This window comes from Cyprinodon variegatus, unplaced genomic scaffold (assembly GCF_000732505.1).
Source record: "Cyprinodon variegatus isolate N-32 unplaced genomic scaffold, C_variegatus-1.0 Scaffold1280, whole genome shotgun sequence".
Lineage (NCBI taxonomy): Eukaryota > Metazoa > Chordata > Actinopteri > Cyprinodontiformes > Cyprinodontidae > Cyprinodon > Cyprinodon variegatus.
Genome location: NW_015151733.1, coordinates 69,066 through 83,687, shown reverse-complemented (window position 1 = coordinate 83,687; position 14,622 = coordinate 69,066). Strand labels below are relative to the sequence as shown.

Below are 14,622 nucleotides of genomic sequence, written 5' to 3'. Positions count from 1 at the left end.
TAGATAGATAGATAGATAGATAGATAGATAGATAGATAGATAGATAGATAGATAGATAGATAGATAGATAGATAGATAGATAGATAGATTTACTTATATGAGTAAATATATAAATGGGGTAGAAAGATAAGTAAATCTAAACAAAGTATGTATAAAAATATATCTGCAAAATCTCATATAGTCAACAAAAAAGTACTTAGTAATACAAATTGTGCAAAATAGCAATAGAAGAATAAAAAGAAAAGCTATTCAATAGTAAATTAGATCATCAAACAAAGAAATAAAAATTGACAAGGAACAATCAGTACGCTGAATATAAGACGTAAGAGTTAATTAAGAATGACATTCATGCAGAAAAGCATAGTCTGTATGAAAAATTTGACCATAATAATTATCTTATTAATTTTCACGGTTGAGGGGAGGTTTATGAGGACCCAAATGCAGAGATCAGGAGGCAGAGGTGAGTCTTGCAGATTTAATGAGGCAACTGAGGTAAAAATACAAAGAACCAAAAACAGAAAATGTCAGGGAAAACTCATGTGGGGAACCAGAGATGAGGAAGCTAAATCTAAAAACGAAATAACAAACCAGCATTGAGTGACTGCAGAGGTGGGGAGACTGAACCAAGCCCAGGCTAATCAGCAGATTGGGAACAGGTGTGGGTAAGACCAACTAGGAGGAAGCCAAGGGGAAAGGAAACTAGCACAAGGGGGCAACAGAGAATAACTAAAGAACTCAGCACTGGTTGAAAACAGCTACAAAGACACAGAACACAAAGAAACAAACTAAACTCAAGTAGAGGGCAGAATCCGGAAATTAATACATTTCGTTTACCTTGCGCAATAATATGAAATTTAATTGCAGAGGGTGGGGGAAGACATTTATGTTTAAGGGTTTGGAGAGTAACCAGTTATGAACTGAGTATAAAATGTTTTTGTTTTACAATAAAGAAAAGCATATAAATAGGCTGGAAGGATGAATGACATTTAAAAGTTTTGAAATTAATCTCTTTATATTTAGGCAGAAAATCAAATTTAAGATATTTGGTTCTCAATGCACGAATAACATTTTTAGAGTATTCTTTTTAAAGGAAAAGTCTTTAAATTGGATTAGGATATATAAGATATCTGTTGACACATTTTCTTAAAAATATGTTTTTGCATTTTTTGTTTAATATATTGATTCCTTCATTTTTAAGTTTAGGAACTGGAGCATTGCTGAGGCAACCCTGAACTAAATTGATCAATATTTTTGGAATATATTTATAATTTGTCCATATTCCTGGGATGAGAATTAGGCATTATATTTCTTATTTAAATTATCCAGTGACAATAACTCTCCATCACTTCTCACTGCTCTCCTGGGTGTTAATGACATTTTCAAGGAGCTTCAACAGCAGTACTGTGTCAGATTTATAGTCCCCAACACTGCAGATATGATAGAATCTGTCCTTAAATGATAGGCAGACCCATTTACACAGGGACAGATAAATAACCCTTTATAAAAAAAAAGGTTCATTAATTTTAGACGAAACCATTCACATACATGTATTATATTAAACTGTTTAGCGCCTTTTCGCTCTGAGCATGGGGCAGCCAGTTTGCATGGACTCACGGGATATCCAAGGCTACGTAGGGTACACCAGACCCGTCCTTCCAAATGGGCAAAAAGAAGGAAGCATTTGTTAGCCGCATAACGAGGAGTCTTGAAATTCGAACAAACCTCAGCGCCACGATATGACATAATCAGCCTATGAATCTGGCCTTAAGAGGACGCAGCCTCTGAATTCGAACTCAGAAAATATGTTAATCCACCACACTCACTGCGTCCAGGCTCAACGCACCATAAATGTGTTTTGTCAAAATGTTTTGTCAAACTTTTAAAATAGTCTCAGGTAAATGTAATATTGTTTTGTACCTTCCTGCAGCCGTATTTTAGGCCCGATCTTTACCTTTCTATTTTAAGAATGTGCTTTGTTTCTTTTTATCAATCTCAATTTTCTGAGAAAGTGAACATTGGTTTAAGTTGCTGCAAGCCATGATCATCTAAAGGAACATAAATACACGAGACAGGAAACTGGGACTTAATTTCACTTTTTAATAACATTTCCACTGTAAAGTTTCTAGCAGTATAGTTATTATTGCCCATGTTTAACCATCCTGTTTATTTCTTATCAAATACTGTATGTAAGGGGAAAAAAAAATTTCAAGTATAAATTCCCAAATGCTCAAAATCGATCTGAATCAGACTATAAGCTCAGGAATCACCTGTTAGAAACCATCCCCACTAAGTTGCATTCTAATACCCTCATTAACATCTCTAATATGATTGATTTACATATCAAGCAGGAATATGAGCCTCAGCTGTAATCACCGACTGTCTGCTACAAAGCAGAGCAAAGGTCTGATACATAAAAAAAGCTATGAATTTTATGCAAGTATACAAACATGTAATGTAGGAATAGCATGAAGTTAAAAATATTTAACATACCATAGGATTAAAAAAGAACAGCCTCATGGAGCGTCTCTTTCAAGCCTCTGTAGGTTTTAGGTAGATGATTTCTGAAGCATGTGACATACCTCAATTGCCCAATATTTGTTTAACTTGTAGCAGAAATTATCAGAGGTTTTGACTGTTGACTTGTGGAATTTTTCCCTTTTTCTAGTAGCCAAACTGTAATGGTCATTTTGCTCAAAAACAAAATCAGGATAATTCAACATTTCAGTGCAAACTTTTTTTTTTTTTTATCTAACTGTGATTCTTGGCTACAAGCTATTATGGGCTCTATGCACAACTTCACTACTTCCTGAAGGCAGTTCTTTTCTTTCCTGTCTTTTTTTACAGGATGAGGTGTACCTGACCTCAGTAACCATGGTCAGACACACTTGGATTAATCACTTCATCCAGTACTGAAAGATCGGTAACAAAAGAGCTGCCTTAAATCCAGTAAGAGGTAAAGTGGTGCATAGAGCCCATTTCATCTTGTATTTACAGTTCTTGTCTTGGAAAAGCCAATGATTTTCCAATCATTTAAGAAAGGCTGAGCTTACAAGGTTTAATTATCGTAGGCATGCTCTACTCCATAAGTCTAAGAACATACATTCATACTGAAATAGTTTTGTTTGGAGCCACCCTAATATTTTGATAAAAAAAGTCTCAAGTTGCAGAGATACCACATATATTTTATAGCAATCAACAAGGTCCAGGCTTAATTCTATCTGGATATGTTGCCATATAAAATAAATACATTGTCCTTTGGAACATGAAATTGTTTCCAAGTTTAATCCATCTAATCCTGACTGGTTAAAGTATTCATGAACCACCATAGTGTGACTGTCCACAATGAAGGCAACCGCCCTCCAAGGACTAAGAGCTGAACACCAAATAAGAAACACCTTCTCTATAATAAAAACCTTTGAGCTTGACCCAACACTGAAACCGCTCACTCAGATAAATCACATGGGTCAGGGGTCGGCATCTTCAGTCCTTCTGAGCCACTGATCTGGAACTTTTAACACTGCTTTAAACACACTTGAATTAAATGATTAGAATTCAAATTTATTGTCATTATTTTTTCACAAGTACAAAGCAACTAAATTCACTTTGCATTTAACCGATTCCTTTGGGGAGCAGTGGGCTGCTAACCACTAGGCCACCAATCCCCTACATGGCTGAATTGCCTCCTGAAGTAACATCAGGTACTGCAGAGACATGTTTCTAAGCTATTCATTTGATTCAGGTGTGCATATCGAAAAAGTTGCGAGACCGAAGGTGGAGATTCCCTATAGATACTTATATCAACTTTGGTCAAAATTTCTTGGAATTGTTTCAAAACAGATAAATGTGGCTAACATACATTTCATACGACCCCAACCTTAATGTATATTCATCAAATCTAAAACTTTCAAATCAAGTGATTGCGTTACACCACTTTTATTCTGCCCAATATTTAGACAGGATTGTTAGTGCCTGTGTATTAGTGGCGACTGGTCAATAGAGGGCGCCACCCCACCCAACCAATGACCTTGATTAAAGAAGAAGTCCGGTCATATTCAGAATTCAAACTTCTGAAAGTACTTTAAATATGGAATTATCACAAAGTGTTCAATAAATGGTAAGTGTTTTTAATAAGAGTAATTTTCATTTGAATGTGCTTTACTGGAGGCATCCATTTTTGTCAAAGAACACTACTGCCACCTACTGGTTTGTGACGTCACGGTGCGGTATCGGCTGTTGATCAAGTTCCAGTGCTGTATCTGGGTTTTGTCACAACAAGTTTTTAACCAAGTCATCTTGAAAACATTTTTCTTTGAAATTTTGGGTACATGTGACATGTTTTTTTCTCTGGACAGAAGTTCAATGGCAGATCCTCACTCTTCAAGTTGACAATCTCATGATAAACCCATCTGTGGTGGATCATGAATCGGAAAGGTGAAAAAAAATGATTTTTTTTTTTTTGTACTTTTACCCGATATATTACAACATCCAACTGCCATGCACTTTGGCATTTTCAGTTTAACTACAGTATAGCACTGGTGAATTTCAATGGTGAAGTCCTCTGGAAATCTTAAATAATTGTTGATTGCAGATGTGTCTAGTAGTTCTCATTTATTTAGCTTGTAAAGAGGGGAGAATGGCCTTCGGCTTACCGCATCGTCACTGCCGGGAGATGTCAGGAGTGAGGTGTTACTATATTTCGGCAAAAATGGCCATTCGCAGAGTCAGTGATCACAACGAAAATTATTGTTTCTATTTTTTTACTGATTTACCCTAAATTCAATAAATCACCGCAAACGTATTAGTTTTAGGTATAGATAAGGATCCATTGATTATTCCTTGCTTACCGGACTTCTGCTTTAAGACATAAAAAACAACAAATTAAAATTGAATTATAAAATTAAAATACTTCGAAATATATTGATATATATTTTTTGGAAGGGCACGATAATGGTGAATTTTCCGCCCTAGGGCGCAAAAATCTTTGCCAATTGACTCTAGTTAAAAGTTGTTCATGCGCAGAAGCTCCTCTGCAATGCAAAAGTATAGGATAGCTCGGGGCGCAGCTCTCGTGCGCCCCCTAGGTGGCAGGAACTTTTATCACAGTTGTTGTACAGGTGATTGATTTTGAATTTAAAGACCCCCTGGAGAAAACTCCACCAACAAATTAAAACATAGAAATAAAATCTGTTGGAAATTAATTTTTTTCTAAAATCTAAAGTGATTGAAGTTTCAAAATTCATTAAAAACTGCTAATGAAAAAAAAAAAAAAACTGCTAATGAGCATCACATTTATGCCTATGTTAATTGTATCCAAGCCTTAGATTAGAAACGCATCTTCCAAAGGTTCTGAGAGAAATGCTGCAGCAAACACAACTTCTCTACTCTATATCTCACTTTTCCTCTTTCTTACATAACAAATTATACCATCCCCGTCTTAGTGATTCCTTTTACTGGGTTTACATTCAATCAAAACATTTGTGAATAAAAGGGCTCTTACACTAACTGGTTATTTTTCTTAAAGTGTGAACACAAGACAGTGAGTGTATCAATGTTGTTCTCAAGTAGCTCTCAGAATATTCATTGCAAGTTGAAACTGGATCACTGTATGTTTAATTTTGGTAAATAAAATTATTTTAAAATCAACAGAAAAATTATTACATATACATTTAGGGGGTAATATATATTTTAGCTTCAACAAAAAATACACAACATGAGATATATAAGAGCAAGTGATGCTTCTTAGTATAAACAACATTTACAACAAAACCATAACTTGCTAAATCTTCTCACTATGTCCCAACAAACATCCAGCAACACCTTTTCAGTCATGGAATATTTCCATATATAGGCACAGGTTGTATTTATTATGACTTGACACTACTTACTGATAACAATATAAAAATGCTCCTCCTTCGCTTACTTCACCCCAGACGAGAAACTAAAAGTAAAAAGTCACATACAGAACTTGCAAAATAAGAAATCTAAGTACATGTGCATGAGAAGACCAGTCGAACCGTGCCACTTCTTCATAATGCTGTCAGCTAAGCGGGGCGTTCTGCACAAAATAAAACAACCGGATAAAAACCCAGTGAGTATGTTTACCTGCTTACAGACTGCTGCCAGGGCAAGACCTTAAAAGAACTGTCCCAACATGACCTATAACAGTGATAACACTGAAGAATCATTAACTCTGAGAGGGCTTGTCCCTTTTTTTCAGCTCTAATTACAGTCAAGTCAGCTCCATTCCCAAAAAGAGAAAGATTAACAGGAGCATTTAAATTCAGGAGAAAAACAGTGCTTTACCCAATTTTATACAAAGGGCATCATAATACAAATATTTACATATACAGTGTTTAATTATTTTTGTTTCTTTTTTTAGATATAATAAATCATGTAATAAATCATTAGCATACTCTGACCTTTAATCATACAAAATACAATTCACATGAACTATATTAGACAATATTAGAGCAACGGTGGTTGTTAGGACTTTGATCAATGGGAATAAAATCCTGTCCATCCCTTAACTCATTATACTTAGTTTTATGTATTAGATGTAAAACTAAAGCTTTATGAGGCTGATATTCATCTTCCTTAAAATCAACTGTATTCTATTTAAAAATGTTTGAACAAAACAATGTTTCTTGGGGGAAAAAAGACAAATAAAGTGACATTGCTTAAGTTTTGGGTTTCAAGTTGTTTCAGAAAAGGAGAGATTATTATACAGTATTTTGGCTGCAATAAAATGAATGTAACTAGAGGTTGCAGAAAGGGTTTTTATTTTTAAATTAAAGTCAATAGATAAAGGTAATAAAACAAACATGCAAGGTCAAATTCCAAGGACTTTGGAAGGAAAATTGATTTAAAGATGCATTTTTGCTTACTTTGCTTGCATCTGGTACTTTGAGCACGGTTCTCCTTCTATGGGAATTCAGACTTGCAGAATATCATAATAAATTATCGTTTGTCGATGGAAACACTGCAGTCAGTAATGAGAAAAATAGCTGAATCAACAGTAACTGCAGCAAAGTCTTTCATAGGTTCAGGTTCTCCTAACTTGCAAAATATGTGCCAAGATCAATCTGTCCCAGTGGAGAAGAAAAATGTGGGAGTAAAAAAGATAACTGTACAAATGCCATGCTGGGTGAAACACTTTTTTTCACTTGCAGGAATAATGAAGTCTGCCCTTAGGCTCAGTCACTCATTGCATGAGGAACATATGGATCAGCTCCTTCATTAATACTGTGGGGCAAAGTCCCAGGGAAACCTCAGGAGAGATGGATTACAGAATAGAACCAAGAACCAGAAGCATCACTTGTTGAGACAACATGCAAACCACTGATCGGCCGAAACCTCTTGAGTTACTGTAATATATATCTGCAAGTGGAGCTGTTTACGGCAGTCTGCAACCATGGTACAGATAAGCGGTGTAGCAGCTCCTTCTTTAGTTCTTTAGTTATTGAAGTACTGATCAATGGTTTATCTCTTCTTAGTCCATCCCCCAATCACGGGGTGGGTTGTCAGACTGAACAGCAGCCTGACAACCCACTTGATTACAAACATGAGAACCACATTTTCATAATGTGGAAGCATGAGGGAGAAAGTCTAGAATACTGTTGTAGTTTTAAGGTCTGACTCTTTGTTTTCTGTCTTGTTAAGAGCTGGTGTGAAAATAAAATATATGTAATAAGTAGCGATGCACTGATCCAGTTTTTATTTCCTGTCGAACCTGCTACTGATATCTGAGCTGAGAGTATCAGCTAATATCCGATACCAATCGGATTCAGCTGTTGAATGAATGAACCATATATCTTCCCATGTGAGCTTTTACATAAACATTGTTAAAAAAAAAAGGGGGGAAAAATAACACACATAAAAACCTAACTTAAAAAAAAAAGAAATTGCATGTACAGTACACTGGATTGGATCTCCAATATCCGATCCATGCATCTCTAGTAATAAGACACAGCACACACATTGTTAAGAAGATGGAAGAAATACAGAGTTGCTGAATTTTTTACTATTGATTTATGTTTTAAGCCTTCTCTGCTCTGGAATTTGCTTGTAAAATACAGTGAAAACAGCTGCTTTCACATATGACCAAGTCTTGCCCATTAATCTGCATAAGACAAACAGCAAACATACTCTGTATTAGCTGTATAGTTCCAGAGCTCAGATAGTGGCAGAAATCTACCTCCATTCATAACCGTAAACCCGGAACCAAAGCTTTAATGGAAGGGTTTCAGTCAGAGCATATTCATTTGTTAAACCGGCCTAGTCAAAGTCCAGACATAAATGTCCAAATTGAACAGTAACTAAGCCTAAACAAGTTCTCTGAATATGCAAAGCTGGTAGAGACATTCCTAACAAGATCTGTGGTTTTATTTTCACCCCTAGCTGAAATTCGTTCTGCAATTAGGACTCAGGAAGGCTGAACACCAGTGCAACAGATTTTATTATTATTATTTGTTTAAAGAAATTACAATCCTAACCCAACACAAAAGGAAAAACAATATCCAACATTTATATTAGGATTCACAATTTTGTATGCTGGTCGATTATTTAAAAAATCAAGAAGACACATTCCAACTTGTATTTAAAGTGTGATAAAATATTAAAATGAGTGCTGGTTCTAGATACTGTACCTCTCTTTTTACAAAAAAAAAATCAATGTTGTGTTTTGTATAGTGCACAACATATTGCTGAAGCATTATCCAGAGTCTACCGGCTGCATTTTGTTGTTACTGACTTTGTGTACCCGAACGTTAATTTTGAATACTGCCAGCATTACAAAGTTCTTTCCACATTCCATGTCTGAGATATCAACAATCTCAGAGATCATTACTCTCTGCAGTACTCAGAAAATCAAAAGCCAGTCAGTTGTGTTAACCATTGACTTCACATGCAGGGCCAAAGGAGTCCTAATTTATAAACAATGTTTTAGTGAATTGGTGAAACACCACTGACGCTCCAACATGCATCAGACATCGTTGGCTTGTCAGATGCATGTTGAGTCTGGAACTAAGCTAGATTTGAATAGAATAGAACACAGAAAAGTAGGAAATATGAAGCTTACCCTTCGCTCTCTGGACTCCTGCTGTTTAACAGAAACCCCAAACAAAGCTGCTGTAGGCATCTAATTAAGATGGCAGCATTATCACATGAGAACTTGCTGGCTAATTTAATTTGTTGACTGAATTTAAACCTACCGTGACTGGTGACGATGCAACCAGAATGTAGCTAAAGGAGCCCATCGTTGTGACTTTTAAGTCAATCAATTGATCTGTTAGGATTCTGCAATTTTTATAACATGAACAACACAATGCAAGTTGCTATATGATCACCCATGAGAATTGTGCAAGTCAGTGACTCGCTGCCATAAGCTGAGTTTCATTAGATAAATAGCTTTTTAAGTATTAACCCATTTGCTATATGATTTCATTTAACTGAGCCTGCCTAAATTGTCTGTGGACTTCTGGAATCCTGGACCAGCCTGTTTCTGTTCTGATCGGAACCCCTGACCGGGCTACGGACTCCTGGATCTCTGAGCCTTCCTGTTCTGATCTGTTTCCCTGACCTGGCCTGGACTGCCTTTTCACTGAGGCTGCTTCATCTGGTTCACTCAGGGCGCTGTCCCCCAAATCTCGTTGGCAGTCCATCGGCTGGATCTTACCCAGCTCTAAGGAGTTAGACCGAACTGTTGAACCAGGCAAGTGACTCCCGCGGATAATCATCTTCCGTCAGATTATCATGGTCACTTACCTGTGTTTCTCTCTAACCAGAGTTACCCCTGATGGGCGGTGCCCCGCCTCCCCCTGCAGCCGCTGCAGATCTGCAATACCACTTTCTGATTTTATTAAACGCTTTGAATTTTCCCACTGTCTGCCTCACCTTGAATATTAGGTCCAACGTTCTAACTTTATTACAGTATACAGTATTTTACTTAGTATACCACGGGGAAAAAAAAAAATATTGATTCAATAATGTAGATATGGTGCCATGGCAGGCTTTAAAACCAGACTGAAAGATTTTCAGAATGTAATTTTCATTCATTAATGATTCAAATTGACAACAAACAATCTTCTCAAAAAGTTTCTAAAAATGGTTGCTAAGAATTAGGTCTATAATTAGGCAACAAAGAGTGAACTTGACTAGATTTATGAAGATGTTGAACTATTGTCTTTTAAATATAGCAGCACCAGATGGCAAACCCGGGTTATAATTGGAAGATGAAATGCCTAGATAGACCTCTTAACAATTGTAAAGAAATAAAGCAAGGCACACCTGCAGAAAATGGGTTATTTATTCTGATATCCTTGCAGGAATTCACTCATTTATTTCTGTTTCTCAAACTGCAGAAAATGTTTTTGAATGATTACCTCTGTGAGGGTAATAAATCATATCTTGATGGGTCTGTGTACAACTGATCAGTGCTGAAACCACATTAGGATAAATAAAATCCTTCAAAAAGCATTCATTTACTTTTACTTCAAAATAAAACATTTGTTTCATTTATTTAAATGAAGCACAGTAGTAAAATACTTCATACTCCTTGTAGATGTAGTTTAAGATAAACCTTTAACGCAGCCAACATGTTTCTTCTGGAATTAATATTTAGATTTCAAGCAAATCCTGAGTCAAATCTGAGGGGAGGGAGCTGAAAGTTGGGGTGCTGGTTATAACTACATTTAAATAAAACTTTTGTATTTCCAGGACTAACATTATTTCATATTCTTATGCAGGAAAAGGCATACAGTCTTGTTAACTTTCAAAGTCAAATTTCTTGGTGAAATAATTTAAAATCTTAATCTTAATACCCAATTGGTTTTACCTTGTGCTGCCTAAATTTTTTTTAATCTATTTTCAAAGTCTAGCTGCTGAATACTGGGACACAGTAGAAATTGTCTGAGTGTTTCTTTTGCTACTGCATTTCTTAACAGTTCCTACTAAAATGCTTTCAGAGCAGGAATCTTTTATTTCTATAAACAACTAATCATTTTTTTCCATGACAACATATTTAATGTCAAGTGTTAATAATTAATTTGGTCTTAATGTGTGGAACAATGGATCAGAATCAGAAGTATCTTGGTTATCAAAGTTTTTGAGTGAAAAAAAAAATTGTCTTTGGCTTTCATTTCTCATATTGTATCACTGTTAGCTAAATATATATCATTTTAGAGTATATAGGAAAAGGATAAAGGAGCAGTATGGCTGTGTTTTCTTTTTATTAATGTAAAAATAAAAGTTTAATAAGCCTTTTTTTATGATTCATCCATAATTTGCAGTATGCAGAGTTTCAGTTGTGTTGAATGACATCAGTTTGATTCCACAAACATTTTAGCAGCGTACTTAGGTCTGGGCGCTGTTTTATACTGGAATGATAAAACCTTTGTCTACCGTGCACCTTTTACTATGCTAAGTGTTTACAATATGCAAATGTTTTTAATGAACAGAATACAGTCATCAGCATACACAGGGCTAAACGTCGATGATCTGTGGTCTAAATGTGAGTTAACAATCTGATTCCCTTTGACTGAATAAGGATCATGCTAATTAAATTATATGTACAGTATACATTGAAAGCATTGAGTCAACCAATTTATTAAATGCTCTTATATGGGAGAATTATCCTGCCATAATGCAAGAGCACATAATTTCAATTTGAGAAAAGAATTTCATCTTCTTGCACTCAAAACTTATAATGCTCCCATACTCTTATTTCAAAAAAATATTTTATCAGGCAGCTTAAGTGGACAAAGATCTAGGATTTCAGATTTCAGAGATAATTTCTAACATTTAGTCCAAGGAAAAAATGAGACAGCCCATATATAAAAGCATGGCTTCACTAAAGAGCTATTTATACGTATTCACTTTTTGAGGTTAAACATACAAAAAACATAAATATTTTTAGCAGAATAATATTCTATTGTGAATACGTTTTTAAATCGCAAACCAGCGATTTTTTTTTCTTTCTAAAATATTCCACGCCTTGATTTTGCATTCATAAAAAAAAAAAAATCTGCAGAGGTCTATTTTTTGACATGAGTGTACTGACTTGTAGCAATTAATTTGAAATGAATAGAGAGAGGGAAATAAGTTGGTTACATCAGGTCATCTGCATCCATAGGCGAACTGGAAACCACAGGTGTAACTTTCTAAAGGACTGGTGTGGAAACCAATAATTTCCTCTTTCTACCTTCTGCTCAGTTACCTTTTAATTTTTTTCCATAACTTATATTTTCTTATTAACTCTACATCTTAAAAAATAAATAGATTCAGACAATATTCAGATTAAGAAAAAATATGCAGACATCAGTATTTTTTTTTAGCAATGGGGCAAATCTTACTTCAGCCAATTTACAGCTGTTAGTCTGTGAGCGCAGAGCATACCGGATGTAAGCGTGAGGCATTATTTTCTGCCTCCGTTATAATAAACGGCCCCATTACAGATGTGATCAAGCCTTAAATGGCCGTTCTTAGCGGTTATCAGTCCCATTAAGCACCCCTGTATTGAATCAAAGCACCGCTAAAATCTGTTTTATTTTGTATGTGCTCTTGAAAATAAAAACAAAACTATGCCATTTTTTTAACTATAAAGTACTTTGTTTAAAAAATATTTTTACCCATCCATGCCAAAATAGTTTAATCCAAATGGCACTGAGCAAGTTTCAAAAAGAGAAATCAAATGAATCTTGCCTGGCTAGAGGGCTCTCTGGGTGCTCAGCCCCCCTAATCCTCTGATCCTAGAATCACCCCTGACTGCATATATATATATATATTATTTTTTTTTTTTTTTACTAGGCACCAGTGGCCTTAATTATTTTTGAAAGTAGACCAGGAATTGAAAGTAATGGCCAGTATTTGGGCCATGCTCTCTCCCTCCACACAATAGCAGTATCAGCATCACGATACACAAGTTAAATGTATTATTCTGATTATACAGACTCGTGCTGAATACTGCTAACTTGACATTCATAGAAATTCTGTCAGAAAAAGATGCTTGGAATTTATAATAGGAAATTAGGTGTTTGGATCCAGCTGCAATCAGTGTTTCAGGAGCCAGCCCACACAGAAGTATCAAGTAGTGGTATGTGCTACAGCTGCCACTTTCCTTGTTAAACAACATATTCATAAAGTGAAACCAAGTTAAATTAACCTTGCACTGTGGCTGAGAGTCTTACCTGCAGATGGCACTATACCAAGAAAAGAATAGGATTGTAATCTGAGTATTAAATAGTGCATCAAAACAATACAAAGTACATTTTTATTAATGAACCGGTTCCACTTTGGCTGTTGATTCATAAAGACACCAAGAAAAAGTGAGACAAGGAAGACATTAACACAAAACCGACAGAAAGACCAGCATTGATTGTATCCTTAAATCATTTCATTCTCATTTGCTTCTCAGTCCCACAGAAGAGAGGCGAATCAAAATATAGAACTCAAAAGAACATAAACCACTCAAATCTGCAAAATTAAAATATTGAAGAGATACTGCTGCAGGGACAAATTCATTTTAGGAATGTAACCAAAAGGTTTAAATTTATTGAAAGATGTTCTGCTCCCTTTAAAGGATTTTTGGGTCCCTTTTAAAGGGATGATGCACAGATCCCAGCCACAGAAAAGGATTTCAGTAAACTACGGAATGATTACCATGCTTAAACATGTTTGTGTCCTTGAAGAGGAGTAAAAGCACTCATGGTTACATTTTACGAGTTAACATTTCCTCTGTGCAGACTCAAGTAAATTGCGCCCAACAGTTTTCTGGAAGCCATCCTTAACATAACGATTTACAGTTCAGATGTTACAGACAGCATAGACCAAAGTCTTCATGTCTAACAGTACAATAGGGAAAAAAATAAAAGCTTGATTTCTACAGTAGTCCTCGTCCCTGGAGATGTGAACATCTGCTTGCAGCTCAGTATGTAATTGTCCACTGCTTGACCGAGGCGTCGTGGGAGGTGGTGACCAGAGTGTGTGCATCTATCCAGGCCAGGCTGCTGACGTGGTGCAAGCGGTGAGAATCTGCAGAGAAAGAACGAAAGATCTCGTTACAAAAAAAAGACAGTCCAAGACATGGTTTAAGGAATTATTTACCATTTCGTAGATATTCAATTAATGATTCAAATGCTGATCAGTTAAATACTCCTCTTCTGATGTTAGCATAAACAGGCGTCTTTTCCTTTAAACTCTACACAGAGAAAATCAGCTTCCAATAAGCAGGTGGTAGAAGTCTGTCTTAAATCAAATTTAATGCAATTTACAAAATAAAACACACTGCTGACTGCAAGATATATTTCCCTCTAGATTCTCCCTTTCTGCCTTGAAGACGGCAGAAAATTGTAATTTATAAGAATTTTAGATATCACTGAATAAATTAACTTAATTTTAACAGCAAATTGAGTTTGCTGTTAAACCTTTATACTAAAACTGAATTCAAGTCATAGTTGAGTAATTCCATGTGATTTTAGTCTCAGCCTAGTTTGAGTCACATTCCTTATTAGCAATATAAATTAAGACGGCTTAAAGAGTCAAGAGTAAAAATTCCTCTTTAAGGCACACTATGCAACATTTTTCAGTTAATTAAAAATCCAATTTTCAATATAGTTGAAATAAAGTTTG

General features: G+C 35.5%; 1 protein-coding gene across 1 annotated transcript in view; it reads right to left on the bottom strand.

Moving 5' to 3' along the window:
- Positions 1 to 13,245: 13,245 nt before the first annotated feature.
- The window catches only part of wdr1 (WD repeat domain 1), a 13,243-nt gene continuing 11,866 nt past the window's right edge, over positions 13,246 to 14,622 (bottom strand). The window contains exon 15 of the mRNA XM_015401979.1: positions 13,246 to 14,025. Within this exon, the coding sequence (XP_015257465.1) occupies positions 13,919 to 14,025 (107 nt within the window). The 3' untranslated portion in view covers positions 13,246 to 13,918. The remainder of the gene's footprint in view (positions 14,026 to 14,622) is intronic.